The 19,741-nt window shown below is 42.9% G+C and overlaps 1 protein-coding gene across 1 annotated transcript; it reads right to left on the bottom strand.

Moving 5' to 3' along the window:
* Window positions 1–1,192: 1,192 nt before the first annotated feature.
* On the bottom strand, window positions 1,193–19,012 carry ptgdsa (prostaglandin D2 synthase a). The gene is made up of 7 exons (XM_083793061.1): window positions 18,859–19,012; window positions 15,922–16,061; window positions 13,948–14,024; window positions 3,951–4,061; window positions 2,307–2,408; window positions 1,448–1,502; window positions 1,193–1,335 (listed from the first exon to the last, which is right to left on the bottom strand). The coding sequence occupies exons 1-6, from the start codon at window positions 18,949–18,951 to the stop codon at window positions 1,468–1,470; spliced, it is 558 nt and encodes a 185-aa protein (XP_083649187.1). The 5' UTR covers window positions 18,952–19,012; the 3' UTR covers window positions 1,193–1,335; window positions 1,448–1,467.
* Between the last annotated feature and the right edge of the window lie 729 nt (window positions 19,013–19,741).

Raw genomic sequence — 19,741 nt, 5'->3', positions numbered from 1 at the left:
CATCGATTAGAACGACAAAGTCAGACGGAAAACTCCACTTGAACTGTATTTGGGTATAAAGTGGCGATAATAAGGACACATTCATTCAAGTATACCTGACAATGTATAAAGTCACCAATAGCAACTTTGATGAGGCAAAACATGTTTGTTTTTTCCAAGAGCTGATGGATGTAAGCATGCACGCTTTATTTATTCATAATGTGAGTTCGATATTTGCCATAGAATGTGCACAGCAATGTGATATACTGTAATGGCAATATGACACAATGTGCTGAAAATCTGATGTTGACATATAAGTACATATTGATGATAATCAACATTGTCAATGATTGTTTGTGTATATACCAGTAATACGCCTTAACCCATTTTGGGCCGCGTGAACCCCTAATGGTGTTTTAAACATTATGTTATAATTTAGCTATTGCAAAATAGCAGATCTACAAGTTCATAGCGCGCCACCGAGTGCCGTGCTACGAGCTTGTAGGTCTGATATTTTTGAAAAATCTTGAAAATGTGGCTCGCTCAAATCTTTGCATACAGTATATTCTTTCAGAGTGAACGTTTTTAACTCAAACCTTTGCTTCTGAGGGGTCCCTGGAACAACATGTTTTCAGATGGGGGACGGTGGCCAATTACATGTTTGGGGTTCCTTGACATGAAATATTGAGCACCACTGATACAGAAACAATCATGAGGTTTTTCAGAAATGTTTCGACGTCAGGCCTAAATGGGTCAAAGGCGATAAAGCGACACTCTACAGGAATTAATGTCAAGAATGGGTAAAATTAATTCAGTAATTAATTAATTAATATCAATTATACAACGGGTCGTTTCGAGGAAGCAATCTGATTGGTTGAAACAGCCTTCTATAGCCGTGGTTCAAACGAGCACCACTCCAGCTGCGCTGTTTTCCCAGAGCTCAACCGAACTCGGTGGCTATAGGCTAGCTAGCTTCTTGGGACATTTGTGGTCGTGGTGACTATACATCTGCCATTACAAAAATAAGATTTTCTTAGTTTTAAGGGTGACTGTTGTATAATTGCAATATTACACTCGAGGGTGTGGCTTAAAGCACACCCTCTCGTGTAATATTGCTTCATTAAACTCTACAACATTTCTCTTATAGCCAAATACAAAGCACACCGATTGAAGCCGGTCGATTTGACACGTGGCTCAGGTGCGCGCCGTCCAAAGTGTGGGAGGAGTAGGTGTAGGTGTACAGTATGGTGTACAGTATAGGCTCGATAGTTGAATTGATCACATTGTCGTTCTTGGAAGATATTGGAAGGAAAGGCAGCAGCAGTTCAACACCGGGTTGTCGTCATTTTCAATGAGCTGGAATGACGGAAAAACAAAAGGTTGATTATCTGTGGAACAGGAGCATATCATGACTATTTAAAGAAAAAGCAAATCACAAAGTTTTTCACATTAAGCGTGAAATGTATACCTGTAGAAAGAGATCCAACTTTAGCGCCCAGATCCTATCGGCGGGCAGTTCTCTGCTGGAAAATGAAAAAGAGACACCAATATGAATATGCCGCATTCGATCAACCCCATGTTCGTTAATTACATCAATGCATGAGTGCATATTAACCTATTTAGGGAAATACATTCTTAAAAATCATGCCAGTTTTCTGAAAAACCTTATGTTTCTGTATCAGTGGTGATCAATATTTGATGTCAAGGACCCCAAACATATGTAATATGCCTCCACCCCCCATCTGAACATGTGTTATTCCAGGATCCCCCCAGAAGCAAAGATTTGAGTTAAAATGTTCACTCTGTCCACACTGGCCACTCCCATATCCCATTCCAGCACACCCAGTTCCATTCACACACCTGTCTTCAACTACCTCATGAGCCCAGCAGTGAACACTTCTCCAATCAACCTGCTCACTATCCACACTTTTCCTGGGCTGTATGCACATTTTCACCATTTTTCTAGAATGGCAGACCTACACGCTCATAGCTATGAGCGTGTAGATCTGCTATTTTTCCAACAGCCAAAGTATAACAATGCTTTAACCCATTCTGAACGGGAACCCATTTTGGTGTTAGCATCATGTTATGCTTTACCTATTGAAAAATAGCAGATCTACAAGCTCATAGCGCGCCGCTCGAGCTTGTAGGTCTGCTAATTTTGAAAAATCGAAGAACGACTGACATTTTTTAGAATCTGATCTCAGGTCAGAATGGGTTAATCCGACAAGTGTGTGTGTCCAGTGGAAACCTCGTATGAATCTGATCTCAGGTCAGAATGGGACATACCTACACACATTATATTCTATCGTAAACTCCTAGCTTACCTCCGTGAGGCGGTGTGAGAACGGACTCCGGGGGGAAACCCCGGGAACGCGCAAAGTCTCTGAACTTCTGAATGATCTCGGGTCGAAGAGAACGAGAACGACCTGCAGGGGAGAGACCAGGGGGGCAGTCAGACAGAGATTTTGTGAAGCCACAAGGAAATCGGGATTTCCTGAAAGTTCATATAATGGCCTGTTGTGGCGCTGTCAAAAAAATCCATAGCCCCATAGAAGTCCATGTATTTGGGCCCAACTTCACCTAGACTGTATTACCTTAAAGGGATTGTGACATTAAAAAAAAGGTTTTGGAATTGTTCTTGTTTTTTTTAGGTTTTCTAATCTCAATTGCACCCAAAAAACATGAACTTTTAACATTCAGTAGATTTTCTGTGATCTGGGGTTTTCTGGCTCAAACAGGTGCTCTGATTTGCCGGCAGTAAGTGACATCACTTACTGCAAATCCCATATATGTCAATGGGATTTGCCAGCAGATGTCACCGTTTCACTGTGTTGCCTGTTTTCATTGTAGCTCAAAAGTAGCTCCAAACCCCAAAGAAAACTTCAGACCACAGAAAATCCACTGAATGTTCAAAGTTCAGGTTTTTTGGGTGTAATTGAGGTCATAAAACCTAAAAAAAAAAAAAAAAAACCTTTAATAAACATGGTCATGAATACTTTTTGCTTCCAGTCACTAGTTTAAAGTCTCATTTCTAATGTCATCATAATCTTTTTGGAAAATTATGGTCCCATGTATTAAAAAAATGACCATAAAGTTGCGTATGTTCTGAGGGGCGTGGCTACCGTTACAGTCTATGATCGGGATCCCCCACCCACTCGAGTCAAAATAAAAACCAACTAAGAAGGAGGGGGGAAGTCCCGCCTCGTTGTCTGGGCCAGCCAATGGGCCAGCTGGGCCCAAACGGATCTAGAAAGATGGCGACTTACAATTCAAGGACTGACAGGCTACATTTTACGTTCATGTTAGACCCGGGGAACGCTTTGTCCATATTTTTTACAGTCTATGGGAGAGACACACACAGGCAGAAATACTGCATGTGTGACTGACTGTAGAGCAGTAGGCTACGTGGTTCCCAAACCTTTTCATGTCAAGGACCCCCAAAAAATTGGCACTAATTAGCCCGCGGAACCCCCCCCCCCCCCCATTTGAAAATGTATGCCAAGGACCCCCAAAAGATTGTTTATACGGCTTTAACAGTGACTTTCAACCATTTTCATTTCAAGGACCCCCAGTTTGACGTTCATTATTAGGCTATGCAGACCCAATGGCATTTCTGTCTCTGAGACCCCCAATTTATATTGTAAAATCAAAGTGAATTTAACTCTGAGAGTGTACAAATGGAACCAAATGGACCCTAGCGCGGGTCGCATTTGTACACTCAGAGTTACAGACCCATAAGGGGTCCATTTGGTTCCAAACTATATCATTTAGCTGGGGGACCCCCTCAAGGACCCCCGGGGGTCCCCAGACCCCCACTTTGGGAACCACTGCTGTAGACAGGGCAGTGGTGGACAGTAAGTACAAGTACTTCCACACTACATATTTACATCTCGGATCCAAATATTGTACTAAATATTGTACTACTGTGTTTGTGTTTGTGCGTGTGTGTGTGCGTGCGTGCGTCTCACCATACAGAGCCACCTGTGTGTACTCTCTATCAAACTTCTTGTGTTTGAGGACCAGGGCGTATTCAGTGTAGTTGGTCTCCACCACTGTGATGTCCTTCATCATGCTGTGACCTGAGAGAGAGAGAGACATTGATTGATTGATTGAAATCTTTATTAACAGTTTGTAGAATTTACAGTACATTTTAAGCACAAACTCAATACAAAGACTGTCAACTGTGAGTGGACGACCCAATTAAGCATTACACTTGTTTACAACAGGGTCCACATTGTTCAGAGAGAGACACAGAGAGAGAGAGAGACAGAACAGGACCTTATGATGGACTGAAGACATTTCCTATGTATAGCAGTATAGTTTCTCACACAGTAGTTTCTCACATGCACTTTCAAGATCATTAACCCATTCTGACCTGAGATCAGATTCTAAAAAAATGTCTTCTATACATCCTGACAGTTTTCTGAAAAAGCCATGTTTCTATGTCAGTCGTTCTTCGATTTTTCAAAAATAGCAGACCTACAAGCCCGTTTGGTTCCATTTGAACACTCTCAGAGTTACAGGGGTCCTTGCTAATAAAACATTAGAGAGCTTTACTATTGGACTCCTAATGTGCCATAGTGTCATAATAACCTGGAGACTTAACATTCAGTAAGTGGGTGTTGTGATAAAATCACACCCATGTGAAGTGAGGGGCGCTAATATATTAAAGTCATGTTGCTGTGATTAGGTGATGTAATGATGATGTAAAACAAACAGTGACAAAACAAACATTACATTCTCTCTCTTTGTTGTTAATGGCTTTTAATGTTTGTGTTTAAGGGACAAGATGACATACATTTTCTCTTCATTGTCAATGGCGTTTATTTAAACAAACATTGAACTAAAAACAAACATTAATTTCTCTTCATTGTCAATGGCGGTTTTTAAAACAAACATTGAACTAAAAACAAATATTAATTTCTCTTCATTGTCAGTGCCGTGGCGTTTTTAAATCAAACATTGAACTATAAAAACAAACATTAAACCTGTATATAGGAGGTGCTAGCGCCCCTCAAAAATAAGGACATTATAATGGTGTGTAAAACAGAAAATCTAAATCTTGCCACGGGGCAAATGTACGGTGTTGGTGTTGGTGACCCCTGGTCTACAAAGCTTTCTGAGACGGGATGAGTGCAAGCAAGTCCCAGGAGTGGCCTATATCTCTGTCGCCCTCTCCTGGTTTGTTTCCAGTATTACAGCCTCAAATTATGTACATGGAAGGAACACTTTATTCCAACCAGTTCCTTTTCCCCTCCATCAGGCGCCCCGGCTGGCCAGGGGGAGGCAGTTTAGTGACCAGGATTACTGCATGTTTTTTGTGAGGGTTTAAAGCTAATATTTTGATGATTGGGAATGCAAATCTAAGCCAATTGAGTACATTTCCCCCCACCACTGCACATAATGGTACAGCAGACAGGATAAGGGGTGGCGCAATATGGGGCCCATGGTGCATATAATTATATATATATATACCTACACTGTCAAACTTCACAGTGCGTTACTCGCACGTCAAAAAAATAGTGCCGTTAAAAGGATTGTGCGTTAACTAGTTAATAGCGCGTTAACTTTGACAGCCCTACAAAAATTTTTTTTCAAAAAAGAAATTCCAAAACTATTTTTCAAAATTCAAAAAAATGTAATTCTCAAAATTATCTCAAGGGCCAGATATTATTTCTGGCGGGCCAATTTCTGCCCGCGGGCCGCCTGTTGCCGACCCCTGACCTACTGTATAAGCCAAGGGCTCCATTTCCGTCACCGCTAAACCCCTTATCCCATTTTTTTCTTTTTTCGTTTTACTATTTTGAAAAACATTTTTGAATAGTTCAACTAGCCAATCTACATTGACACGTTGTGAGCTTGTAGACTGGCCATTTTAACTATTAAAAAAAAGGCAAAGAAGTTTAGAGATAAGGGGTTTAGCGGTGACGAAAATGGAGCCCTATATGTTTACCTACCTATAGCTATTGGGACGGTTTCTATATGCATCCAAAGGGGGATTATGTTACTGATCTATTGTGTCGAGTCGGTCGGACCCACGGTTGTCCAGAACCGGCACACAAAAGGCCTCTGCCCGGGCTCTAGACCTGCCCCGAGACATGGACCCTTACAATACAAGAGGAAAAAGCCCTGGATGGAGTCGACACAAGAATGCTACGAATGGCACTAGGTGGACGGACCGCATCAGAAATGTGGACCTCTATGGGGGGGACTTTTTTTTGTTGTTTTTCGTCTTTGTAATTATTTGTTTGGTCCAAAATATTGTGTGTGTTGTCATGATTTGTCACGACAAGAGTTGGCTTCGTACAACGCTTAAAAGGTCTTTAAATAAATAAAGCACGAAATGCCTATGGGACAAATGCATTGGTTTTCATTTCCTGGGCCACTCGTTGTTCTGAAAGGGGGAGGGACTGCAACGCTCTATAGCTAATGGATGGTTCTTTTGGACAACGAATGAGGAAGAAACAGCATGACCTATACCACAGCCTGAAACTTTTGAGCTTGTACACATAGATCTGCTATTTTCACTATTTTGGAAACGTTTGAAAGTGCAATACTTTCTACCTCTATGAGCAGGGCCAAAGTGAGGTTCTGAGAACCTTATCTGATTCAATCAATACGGCACGGTTCGCTTGTAGGTCCAAAAGCGCAAGGGGTTTTGTCCCTATAGTCTTTCACTGCTGTAAAATCTGTTGCACATTTTGTGAAGGGGAGGGGGGAGAGCTCAGCATTTTTAATGCACAGCAGCAGCCTATAATTATTTTCCTTATTTTAGGGCAGGTTCTAGGCATAAGCGAACCAAGCGGTCGCTTAGGGCCACAACCACTGAGGGGGCCACGTCACAGGGAGAAGATTTATTTTTATTTTTTATGTATCCCCTATAGGGACATGGGCTACTGGCCACATGTGGCCCCCACCTTCACCTAATGCAGCCCGCAGGTTAATATCAACTGGTGGCCAGAGGGCCACATGTGGCCCCCACCTTCACCTAATGCAGCCCGCAGGTTAATATCAACTGGTGGCCAGAGGGCCACATGTGGCCCCCACCTTCACCTAATGCAGCCCGCAGGTTAATATCAACTGGTGGCCAGAGGGCCACATGTGGCCCCCACCTTCACCTAATGCAGCCCACAGGTTAATATCAACTGGCGGCCTGAGGGCCACATGTGGCCCCCACCTTCACCTAATGCGGCCCGCAGGTTAATATCAACTGGCGGCCTGAGGGCCACATGTAGCCCCCACCTTCACCTCATGCAGCCCGCAGGTTAATATCGGAATACTGATATATTATTGATTTCAGCTGTTACAATTCCACACATGCAAACATGACCCGCTTTAATTACTCCAGTCTATATTAGTATAGCTTAATGACTTTAGTAGGCCTACTTGTCTTTTTTCTGTCTAATGTATTTGCATTTAAGTTCCTAAATTTAACATAAGAAGTAAGAACATATAAATGTATTTGAAATTAAATAAAACAAGATTTCAATTCAGAAAAAATCATTCAGAATTTCAATTTAAAGAGAACAAAAATAGCAGATCTACTAGATCAAAACGTGTCGTAGTTTGAGCTTGTAGATTTTTTACTATATGCATTGTGGCCCTCTGGAGTGAGTGTGGAATATAGTTGCCCTCTCTCTCTGAGTCTCCATCATCAAGGTTTCCCACCCCTGCCCTATCCAAAAACTAGTTATAGATCTCATTGACACAAGACACAACAGAGTTGATAATATGCCACATGCAGTTGAATGCAAGTTGCAAATTGCATTATTCAATACACCTGTGGCCCACAGCCCACAGGTGAAGTTGATTTCAGTCAATAGCACAGTAAAGATGATAATAATCTAATGTGATGTGTGTAGTTCTTTATAGATCTAGCTTCTTCATTTTGATCTCAAAGTGCACCAGATTGAAGCATTGTCAAATTGACAGATTTGTCTGGACCCGGGGGGGGCACATTATATGATGTTGCTTAGGGCCACTAAACGCCTAGAACTGGTCCGGTACTGCCTGTCTGTGATCATCTCATCTCACTCACCTGCCTGCCATCTTCCAATCAACACCTCCACAGTATTAAAGCCCTGCTTCTTCTCCCCACTCTGGCTCTGCCCAGCCTCCCCCTAACCCTAACCTCCCACGGGGCAGCACACCTAAACCTAACCTTAACCCTCTCCCAACCCTTAACGCACGCCTCAGAAAACCTTAATCCAGTCTGACCAATGCTACTGTATGTCTAACCAATGCTGTCTAACCAATGCTATGTTTAACCAAAGTATGCCTCCCCTCTGCCAGATGCTTTTCACATGCAGTCTCCGTGCAGTGTTGTGTTTTAGATTGCACATCTACAGTGGTCCTTTTCTTTTTCTTTTTTATTTAACCTTTTATTTAACCAACCAGTAAAAGCCACATTGAGACTCGAAAAAGGCTCTTTTACAAGCGTGAAGTGGCCAAGAGAAGAGATGCAAATTAATGTGGTTAGGGCTTTAGTCACATTCTAGTCACCTGGGATGTTTTAGTGTTAGTCTAGTTTTAGTCAACTAAATATCTCTTACTGAGCGGGGTTTTTCCTTTTCTTTTACATGAGTTGGGCGTGTTATAGTAAAGTAGACCCTAGAAAAGATTTCCAGCAGCCAGCTCAAAGCATGCCTCGTTAGGCAATAGACTTTCAATCCATACCTCCTGGTTTGAGTGGGTTTGAATCCAGCTCACGCCATCATTTCTGTGTCCACCATTTTTGCGGATAAAGTGAAGTTTGCTTTGGTCCGACATGCGTTGCGACGTGCTTGCTGTTATGTTCAGGTTTGCTTTGGTCCGACATGCGTTGCGATGTGCTTGCTGTTATGTTCAGGTTTGCTTTGGTCCGACATGCGTTGCGAGTCAACTTGCGACGCACTTGCTGTTATGTTTAGGTTTGGGGTTTGGGGTTGGGTTAGTAATAGTAATGTTCGCCATACAGTGCATGTTTTCAGCATGCAACCAAGTGTAAAAGAACTTGTGTCTTTTACTTATACTGGATCTCTTGTCCACTAGTCCCTTCCTAACATTTTAGTCTAGGTTTTATTTGTTGACAAAATTGACAGTATATTTACTCATAGTGTTAGTCACCATGGATTATTTTTATTTAGTTTGATGTAGTTATAGTGAAAAAAAAGGTAGTCGACGAACATTTTCCGTCATAGTTTTAGTCGACGAGATCCACACTGGTTTGGTTCAGCGTGCTTCAGGCTGGGCAGGAAACCGTCGTCTTGACGCCTTATGATCGGATTCGTAAAAAAAAAAGACCTGAAATTAGGATCCGTTATGGCAGTGGTTCCCAATCCTTTTAGCCTGTGTGACACGGCACCGAAAACTAGAGTGAAAACAGCAGATCTAAAAGCACACAACGCGTCGCTTCGCACCGCAATGACATCTAGTAGGTCGCCTATTTTCTAATTCATGGAATCTATTAAATGTTATAAATATTATTTATTTATTTAATTTGTTTTTAAATTCATGACATTTTTCACTTTTTGGGGGGGAATGTATATATGTGTTGAGGGGCGCTAGCCTAGGTGGCGCTATGGCCAGCGGTCCAGACCATATTTATTTTGTTTCATTCATGGCTCTCAGTTCCCACCTGATGTTGTGTGGGAGTTCAGACTGATCCAGTCCGTACTGAATAACCACTAGCTTGCATAGAGTCTTCAGACTAGGACTGAAGTCTAAGACGTACAGGTCACGAGGATGTGTGCTATCTCCAAAGAGGATGACCCGATCTCCCACCATGCAACAGCAGGCACTACACATCGTTGACGGGCCGTTCCCCTTGGTCTTAACCTCCTTGAAGGAGAAGGTCTATGGATTGAATTTCCACACAATACGTGGGTCACCAAGCCCACCACATATGTACAGCTCTCCATTGCGAGTAAAGGCTGAATGACGGTAGCATCTGGTAATCTTCCCAAGAGGTGCTTTCCTCCAGAGGTTGGTCTCTGTGTCAAACACTGTGATGTTTGACATCACACTCACAGTATGGTTATACTTATACTCACCATACTTGCTCTCAAATACAAAGATCTTTGTCCCGATGATGGTGGCAGAGTGACACGATGAAGCGGATGGCGCAGTGTCTCTGGTGGTAATTAATGTCCAGACCATCGTGGTGGTGTCCAACTTGTACATGTCATTTGTCCAATCGGTCAGCTGGTTTCGTCCTCCATAGATAAACATGACCTTCTCCAAGACACAAGCTGAGTGGTCGCTCCTCCCATCGGGGACGGTCCCAGAAACCCTGGGTGTGAACCATGTGTGGCCGTCGACATCAAATGCACAAAGCACGTTGCAACCAGGGGGGCAGTCAGCCAGATATTTCGTGAAGCCTCATTTGAAATCGGTAGTTCATATAATGGCCTGTTGTGGCGCTGGACCGGACCCAAAAAGCCCCATAGCTCCATAGAGGCCCATGTATTTTGGCCCAACTTCACCTAGACTGTATTACCTTAATAAACATGGTCATGAATACTTTCTTCTTCCAGTCACTAGTTTAAAGTCTCATTTCTAATGTCATAATATTCTTTTTGGAAAATTATGGTCCCATTAATTAAAAAAATGACCATAAAGAAAAAAAAACATCGCGTATGTTCTGAGGGGCGTGGCTACCATTACAGTCTATGATCGGGATTCCCCTCCCACTCGAGTCAAAATAAAAACCAACGGAGAAGAAGGGGGGAAGTCCCGCCTCGTTGTCTGGGCAGCCAATGACCAGCTGGTATACAAAACGGAGCCAGCCAATGGCCAGCTGGTACCAAAGATGGCGACTTACATCAGGAATTAGCATATTATTACAGGCTTCATTTTACGTTCATGTTAGACCCGGGGAACGCTTTGTCCATATTTTTTACAGTCTATGGTTGCAACGCACAGTACTCACATCACATCCCCCGAAGAGGTAGACGGTATATTCTACCAGAGCAGCAGTGTGGTTTGTGCGCACGCATGGAACGTCAAGGGGAGGTTCTCCTCTTCTAGTTTCCACCGGAGGCAACTTCCTCCATCTCAGAGACACTGTGTTGAAGACGCGCACATTGATGTAACGTGATTCACTAGCGTGACCTCCAAACGAGTACACCTCGTTCCCCACGGTCACTGCAGCCTGACTGTGTCCACGACCTGGTCCTGATCTCAGATTGACTGTCCAGTGCATCGTCAGACAGACCTGCTGCAACTCAGCTGAATATCAACTGATCTGACAGACCTGCAACTCAATGAATGTCAACTGATCTGTAACGAAAAGAGTCTGAAGAGACGTTTCTGTTCTCCTTAGAGCTCTTAAAGGATGTCTATCTCTGTTTCTGCTTAGAGCTCTTAAAGGATGTCTGTCTCTGTTCCTGCTTCAAGTTCTTAATGTCTGTCCTTGACCTGCTTCGAACTCGCTGCTCCCAAGTTGTCCAGCTCTGTGACTCTGCTTGACATTCTTATACCGCGTCGCTGCCGCAACATAGCGGTGTCAGCGTGACGTCGGGACTCAAACAAAACAGTCGGTTCCATACACGGAGCTCTAAGTCGATCTCTGCCCATATAAGGACTTTTGTGTCGAAGATTAAGTCCAAATATGGAGTCTTGAGGTTGCTCACTCTGACGTCCTGAGCACCCCCGTAGCTTTAGTTTGTGAGGGGCGCTATCCCCTCCTATGTCCAGCACTGAGGGTGAAAACTGAATGGCCAGTTTTGAGCGTTTGTTCCAACACAAACATTAAATGCCATTGATAATAAATGGCCAGCTTTGAGTGTTTGTGTGAACACAAACGTTGTGTAAACACAAACATTGAAGACGAAGGAGAGGATGTAAATTCTGATTGGCTTGAATGAGATGATGTAGGATGATAAGAGCACACCTCACTTCACACGGGTGTGAATTTAAAAATATATATGCAAAGTTTTAACTGATTTTTCCTCCCCTTGATATCACTTTTTGTGAAAAGTCATGATTGATTGAAATATAACTAGACAAAGTGCCAATCGGCACAGGTCTCCACCAGGGCAGCTCAGGTTGTGGCCTCATGGTGGCGCTATAACAAGCTGTTGAGGAAGATTTGGGCCGGAGGTTCGTGTTGGCGGGATGCAGGTACAATGTTTTTCCATGTGTGCATACATAAGTTGTATACAGATCGATGCAGTTATAGCTAAAAACAGGAATTGGCCTGTTATAGCGCCACCGTGAGGCTGATTTTGAGGAAAAAAATGTGGCATGTCATCCTCGGCCTAGTGAAAATGTGCGTGTATAATTTAACGGAAATTGCACACTTTGTTTGTGATTTGTGGCCTTTTTTCGAAATGGAGGAATGGTGTGAGCTTTGGAAGCCAATCTTAGCCAATCAGGATGGAAGATGGGAAATGGTGCCGCTCCGTGTTGATCACATGACTATGGAGATAGTGTATAGCGATTTGCGTGAAATTTGGATAAAATCTGAAGGAGTAATAATAGAAAATGTGTTTTACATATGTCGGCCTCCTGGTGGCGCTATAAAGAGCAGATGTGAAAAATTCCAGGCAAAGGTTTTTCCTTGGCCTCTAGGGAGTTGGCATACAAAGTTATCCACAGATCCGTGCAGTTAGAGGTAAAAACACTTTTCGGCCAGTTATAGCGCCACCTTGAGTCTGAGTTGAAATTGTTCATGTGGCATTTCGTCCTCGGCCTAGTGGGAATGTGGGTGCACAATTTCACGGAAATCACGCGATGTGTTCATGATTTGCAGCATTTTGTTTGAAACTGAGCATTCCTGTGAACTTTGGAAGCCAATCTTAACCAATCAGGATGGAGTCTGAGAAATGTGAAAGACCGGTTTCGTTGAATGGCTCTAGAGAGACTGTGTACCAATTTGCGTGATGTTTGGACAAAATCTGTAGGTGTACTGTGCAAAAACTTGTTTTGCACAAAGCGGCCTCCTGGTGGCGCTATAACAGGCCGTTCTGGAAAATTTGGGGCAGAGGTTCATCGTTGGCATCCAGGGAGTGTGTGTGCAAAATTTGGCATCGAGCGGGTTAACGGTGGCCGAGATTAGCTGCTCACGGACGGACGGACACACACACACGGACGGACACACGGACGGACGGAGTGCAAAACATAACGGAGATTAGCTGCTCACGGACGGACGGACACACACACACACACACACACACACACACACACACAAGGACGGACACACGGACGGACGGAGTGCAAAACATACTCTCCCCCCATGCCTTCGGCCTGGTGGAGACAATGAACAGTTTGCAGAATTACAGTACATTTCAAGCACAACTCAATACAAAGACTGTTAACTGTGAGTGCATGGACGACCCAATAAAGCATTATACTTGTTTACAAGATGGTCCACCTTGTTCAATTCATCAAAACATTTAGAGACATACAAATAGACACTTCTATATAGCCAAAGAACAGAACAGGAATTCATCATAAAGGAGGTAAAAAGGGAAAATAAACATAATACAGTGAGGGGGGGAAAGAGATGTGGGGGGGGGGGGGGGGGGAGTATGATATTATGATGAAATATTAAAGTAGTTGCCATGTATTGCTGTACTTCAATATATTTTGAAGTACATGTATTTAACAGCAGCTATATCGGTGTGTGTTTATATATAGTACATGTATTTAACAGCAGCCATATCGGTGTGTGTTTATATATATAATATATAATAGTACATGTATTTACTGTAACAGCAGCCATATTGGCGTGTGTGGGCGTAGGCTTGGTTCCTGGCTTTTCAGATTGGCACACCTGACAGTCAGTGACATGTCTGCCTAGGTATCGCATGTCAGAATGTCAAACCGCGGAATTAGCACAACATACAAGATGTTGTGTCTGTTATAATAAGTGACGCATGCGTGTCTTTCAGCTTAATTTTAATACTTTATTATACAGACAGACAGACAGACAGACAGACAGACAGACAGACAGACACAGAAACCTTTTAATAACAGACTTACGTGTGCTTAAGTAGGTGAACTGGCCAGCCTTGTTGGTCCTCTCATATCTGTACAGCTTGCTTGCACAACCTGCGGGTCTAGACCATATAAGGAACGACAACACAGTGTCAATGTGCCCTTTAGCCCCGGCTAAAGGGCCTCGTTATAGCTGGCTGCTTCGTACACCATGCAGCCAATGAAATGCAAGATTTACAAGCTTGTTGTACAGTATATCTGCTATACAGGCACCGGAAATGGCATGTAGATCTGCTATTTTCCACAATACTGCCTAGTGCCTGGCACACAACCTGCTGATCTTTCTCTGCATTCTCTCCCTTATGCCGCACGCACACACTGAATGCTATGCAGTATACAACTATCTGTACAGGGAATTTCACTTTTTAGCATTGTATGTTGCTTGTTTCAATATCTAGAGGTTTGATCTTCATTTGAGCAACCCCCCAAGTCCAATACAACAGTTGAAAGCTTCCTCGCACAACATTTGTGAGGCAGAGTTATACAGACTTACTCCGTAAGCATATTGTACATGTTGTGGAAGAGTTGTCTGGCTTAAAACCCATTCAGTACGGGAACCCCTTTTGGTGTTTTAACTAAGCATTATGTTGTACTTTAGCTATTGAAAAATAGCAGATCTACAAGCTCGTAGCGCGCCACCGAGTGGCGCACTACGGCGGCACAAATCTTTTTTTATTTCGACGTCAGGCCTAAATGGACTACGAGCAGTCTGAGATTGGTATAGGCTACAGTATGTGGACTTGTGAGGATCAACACATTCGTTAAAACGACAAAATCAGTCGTGATTGTAGTGACGGGTTTCACGGTGAGTCTAACGTGGAGTAGTTTGATGTTGCTCAAATAACGTCATGAAACTGTGTACTTTTATTGTGTAGTTGTGTGAACTGCAGCCTCACTCCCAATCTTCCGCCGTAGTCTGAAAACGCAACTTTTCAGACTCCATCATGGCCCGTAGCACTTACCCTAGCCCCTTAGATAGAACTTTATGTAGACTCAGATAGCATTTTATATACAGACTTATAGCATGTTACATAGACAGCACTAGAATTGCATTTTATGTAGTCATAGCACTTCATAGTATATATAGTAGCCTATAGTATAGTTAGTATGTATAGTTTATATGTATAGTTTTCATTATATAGATATTCCACTGTTACGCAAGTTTCATGATAACTACTTATGTATGTGATTGTGATGTATTGCCATGCTTTTTTGTTCTTGCTTATTGTAAATTGCTCTGGATTAAGAGTGTCTGCTAAATGCCTGAATTGTAAATATTGTGTTCCTAGTGTTCCTGTCTGCTCCTCTTGTTGTTACCTGCCTTCAGTCTGCATTGTAATTGTGTTGTATTTCACCTGTGCCCTGTTTAGTGTCACTCAGCCTATTTGATTGTTGATTGTAGTTCTGTTTTAAACCTGTTTCAAAGTCTATTTTAAACCTCCCTGCGTCCAGTGTTCACTTGTCAGTTTATAGTTTATGTTATGTTATGGCGTGTCCACTGTACAGCCCATGTATGTCCTGTGTTGGTACATAAATCTTCATTGATCTTCCATCTTCCTGCCTTCCTGTGTGGTTCGGGAGGCATACTATAATCCGACGGAGCATTAGTTCGACATGCGTCCGCATCTCGGACTATAACGCCTGCTCCCGTCCTTGCGGTTATGGTTATAGGTTAGGGTTTGAGGTGGGTTGTCGTTTTTTCGGACCAATGACTAGTCTAACTAAAGTAGCCTACTGCACCCGTGGGTCCAACGTTTGTCTCATACCGTGACAAATAATCATACGGTAATCGAATATCTAAATATGGGAGCAAGCAACCTAAACACTGTATGGGGTGCACACACAAAAAGTGAAATTAGCCTTGAATTGTACTCAAAACACTACAGTCACAAGTCCCATGAATGCTTTCTTAAGATTCCACACACACATACACACACACGCACGCACGCACAGACTCACGTGAGGTCCCACATGGTGAGGTTCACGTTGCCGTTTGCCTGTGGCGTGATCATGCCCATGGAGATCCTCATTCTGTCCCTGTAGGGAGCAAATGCTGCAGAGTCGTAGGCCAGGCCGACGCGGAACCACCTCCCTGCAAACTATAGACACACACAAATACTATGTATCAGCACAAAACACACACACACACACACACACACACACACACACACACACACACACACACACGTATCACACGCACACACATCCAAAGGCATGGAGATGAGAGCAAATCCCTTAACTATAAGATTCAGATTGAAGATTGATTCGAGAACTTCCTCATACAAGTACTGTGGCCTGGGTCGTGGCTCAGCGGTCCAGGCACCTTTTTAGTCCCTCCATAAAAAAATAAAGGTCAAAGCCAAAAAATAATTATTATTGTATTATTGTTTCAATATAGACAGTCTATATATAGACGTTTGAACAACCGCCGATCAACGTCTAGTCTAAGGATAGACGTCTAAAAAACTTTCATTTTTTGCCGTTTTTTAAATGCATTTTTAGACGGACGTCTAATAGCCGTCTATTGCTCACACACTTGGAATGGGAAATAGAGGAGGGGGAATTGTAATAATTGGTAGTTTCTTGTATATCGCAATCTACCTTTTGGGTTGATTGCCATAGAGGGCCTGGGCAAATGGAGGCCTGGCCCGGGGGGAACACGCCACATTCACTTAACGCGTCCCACAAGTTTAATATCAGCTGTTACAATTCCAATAGCTGGCAAAATCTTCTTTGTAGAAGCTTGTCGTTTATGTGCCAAAAGTGTGATTTTTGAGACCCCATGGAATCAGTTTCTTGTCCATGGAGCACGGAAGCAAACAACATAAAGATCAACGATATGTGTAGGTATATATAAGCTAATACAACCCAGAGTTCTATCAACGTTTCACATCATTTTCACCTCATCATGTTCTGTCACTGTCCACTTTTTGTTTTATTTTACACTCCCTTAACCTATTTTTGTGTTTTAAGCATTATGTTACACTTTAGCTATTAAAGAATACCACATCTACAAGCTACAAGCTTGTAGGTCTGCTATTTTTCAAAAATCGTGAAAATGTAGTGCAAATCTTTGAATATATATATTCTTTCAGAGCGAACGTTTTTAACTCAAATCTTTGCTTCTGGGGGGGTCGGCGGCCAAATACATATAATCTTGGGGGTCCTTGACATGAAAATGTTTGAGAACCACACACATAGAAACATGGGTTTTTCAGAAAACTGTCAGAATCTGTAGAACCGTTCCCAGGTCTGAATAGGTTAACAGTTTTAAGAACCTTTCAATTCAACTCTGCACTCAGTGATGGTGACGAAATCACCTCCCACCACGTGCAGTGTGTGGCAGGTCATGTGGACCATAGTTCTCCCAGACGGAAATTAAGTATAGTTTGAATCATTTTTATAGAAGAAGCATTTTATATAGTTTTGGCGTTGAAGCATTAAAATGTCAGCCTATAATAGTTTGCTTTGGATTGATTATAGCCGGTGTTGGAACTATAACGCCCTTACATTAAGTCAACTACTTTTTGCTGTAACTTTTAACGTAACTCTTTACATTTCCCCATTCAGTAACTATGCCAATCGCCATTAGTTACTGTGTTTTCAATGGGTGAGTTAGTAGTTACCCACGTTACGTAATGTGATCCAAAAGAACCGTGTTCTTTTCCTGTTTCTTGAAAACAATGTATCTGAATTGGAAGATCATATATTTTCTAGTTATTTTCATCATTTACGACATTTAGTAACTAGTAAAGTAATTAGTTACTTTTTCAGACTAGTAACTTATTAACTATAACTAATTACTTTTTAAAAGTAACTTGAACAACACTGATTATAGCTCTATTGAAGCCAACTGTCCAACTGCTACACCAGGTCAGGGTTAGCACTGGCCACCAAAAAACTCACTCACACGATTGTGCACACACGCACGCACGCACGCACACAAACACAAACACACACATACGTAAACATGCACGCACCCACACACACACACACACACACACACAAACAAGCTCTACCCCCCTTCTCTCTCTCTCACACACACACACACACACACACACACGCGCACGCACACACAGCGCCACATCAGAACACAGCGTTCCCTCAGAGAAGAGGTCAGTCAATAGAGAGGAGGACAGACTAGCCCATTCTGACCTGAGATCAGATTCTCTAGATGTCTTCTACATCCTGACAGTTGTCTGAAAAAAAATGTTTCCATGTCAGTCGTTCTTCGATTTCTTTTCAAAAATAGCAGACCTACAAGCTCGTAGCGCGCCACTCGGTGGCGCGCTACGAGCTTGTAGATCTGCTATTTTTCAATAGCTAAAGCATAACATGATGCTAACACCAAAATGGGTTCCTGCCCAAAATGGGCTAGGGGGGGGGGGGGGGGGGGGACATGGAACTGGACAGCTGAATGACAGCTCTGTCAAACAAGAGGCTCTCTGAGTGCATGTCTGCATATAATGTCACACATTATTATTACACAGTAAGATCTTGTGTTCGTGTAACTCCGATTAATAAGAATTATTGACACTCCTTTTTTTTCTCCACACACTCTTTGGTGTTAAATTGACAGTATAGAAAAACATATCCACGGCCAAAACATTCAGCAGTATGTATGTATACAAAAACCTCAGTGAAGCTATAATATCGTCAACTGGATTGACCTCGTTTGCATTACTATTTAAAACATGGTTAAGGTAAACTTTGTATATTGCTGAATACATGCTCTCTCTGTGTGTGTGTGTGTGTGTGTGTGTGTGTGTGTGTGTGTGTGTGTGTGTGCGCGTGTGTGTGTGTGTGTGTGTGTGTGTGCGTGTGTGCGTGTGTGCGCGTGTGTGTGTGTGTGTGTGTGTGTGTGTGTGTGCGCGCGTGCGTGTGCGCGTGTCCTACCCTCTGTAGGTTGAAGTCTTTCTGTGGCTGTAGATCTGCATGCAGCGCTGTCACATATGACAGCGTCGCCATGACGACCACGGAGATCCTCATGTTTGCTCGGAGAAGAGGCCAAGTGACAGAGAGACAGCTGGGGCCAGAAAGGAGAGAGAGAGAGAGAGAGAGAGAGAGAGAGAGATGTAGTCCAACCTAAAGTGAACCGTATTAAATGAGGTGAAAAGTACAGGTATGGAGTGGCAATGCCACAGCTTGTTTTCCTTTTCTTTTCTTTTTTTTTTTCTCTTTTTTTTTCACGACCCACCCACCTGATGCCTAGCCAATCATCTCTGAGGACCCGCAGCTGAGTGAGGACACAGGAGTCAACTGTTTGACGACAGAGTGGAACACACACACACACACACACACACCCTCACACACACACACACACACACACACACACACACACACACACACACACACACACACACACACACACACACACACACACACACACACACACACAGGGCCCTGCAGGGGGCCACTGGGGGTGGTCTTTCTGTTACATGGGTATTATAGAGCGTCACAGTCCCGCCCCCTTTCATGACGACCCCAGGCCCAGGAAATAATTCCCAATAGTCCGGCAACCGAGGTGGACGGGTGGGACATTTTTTTTATTTTCTATTGTTCTAAAATATTGTCTATATACACATGCATTCATGGATCCACTTGCTGACCGGCTGAAAGTATTGGGCAATTTTCTTTATAGGGGTTTCTTGTGACCCTACCATTAACATCCTATGGCAGGCAAAAATGTCAAACGAAAATGTCAATACTTTTGCTTTAAGTATATATATAATACACTCCTTGGGCTGAAAACAGCCATAGACATCATGACAAATGTGAT

The sequence above is a fragment of the Protomyctophum parallelum genome (genome assembly GCF_964188405.1).
Source record: "Protomyctophum parallelum genome assembly, chromosome: 21".
In the NCBI taxonomy this organism is placed as follows: domain Eukaryota; kingdom Metazoa; phylum Chordata; class Actinopteri; order Myctophiformes; family Myctophidae; genus Protomyctophum; species Protomyctophum parallelum.
The sequence above is the reverse complement of the archived record's forward strand: the minus strand, read 5'-3'. Positions and strand labels throughout refer to the sequence as shown.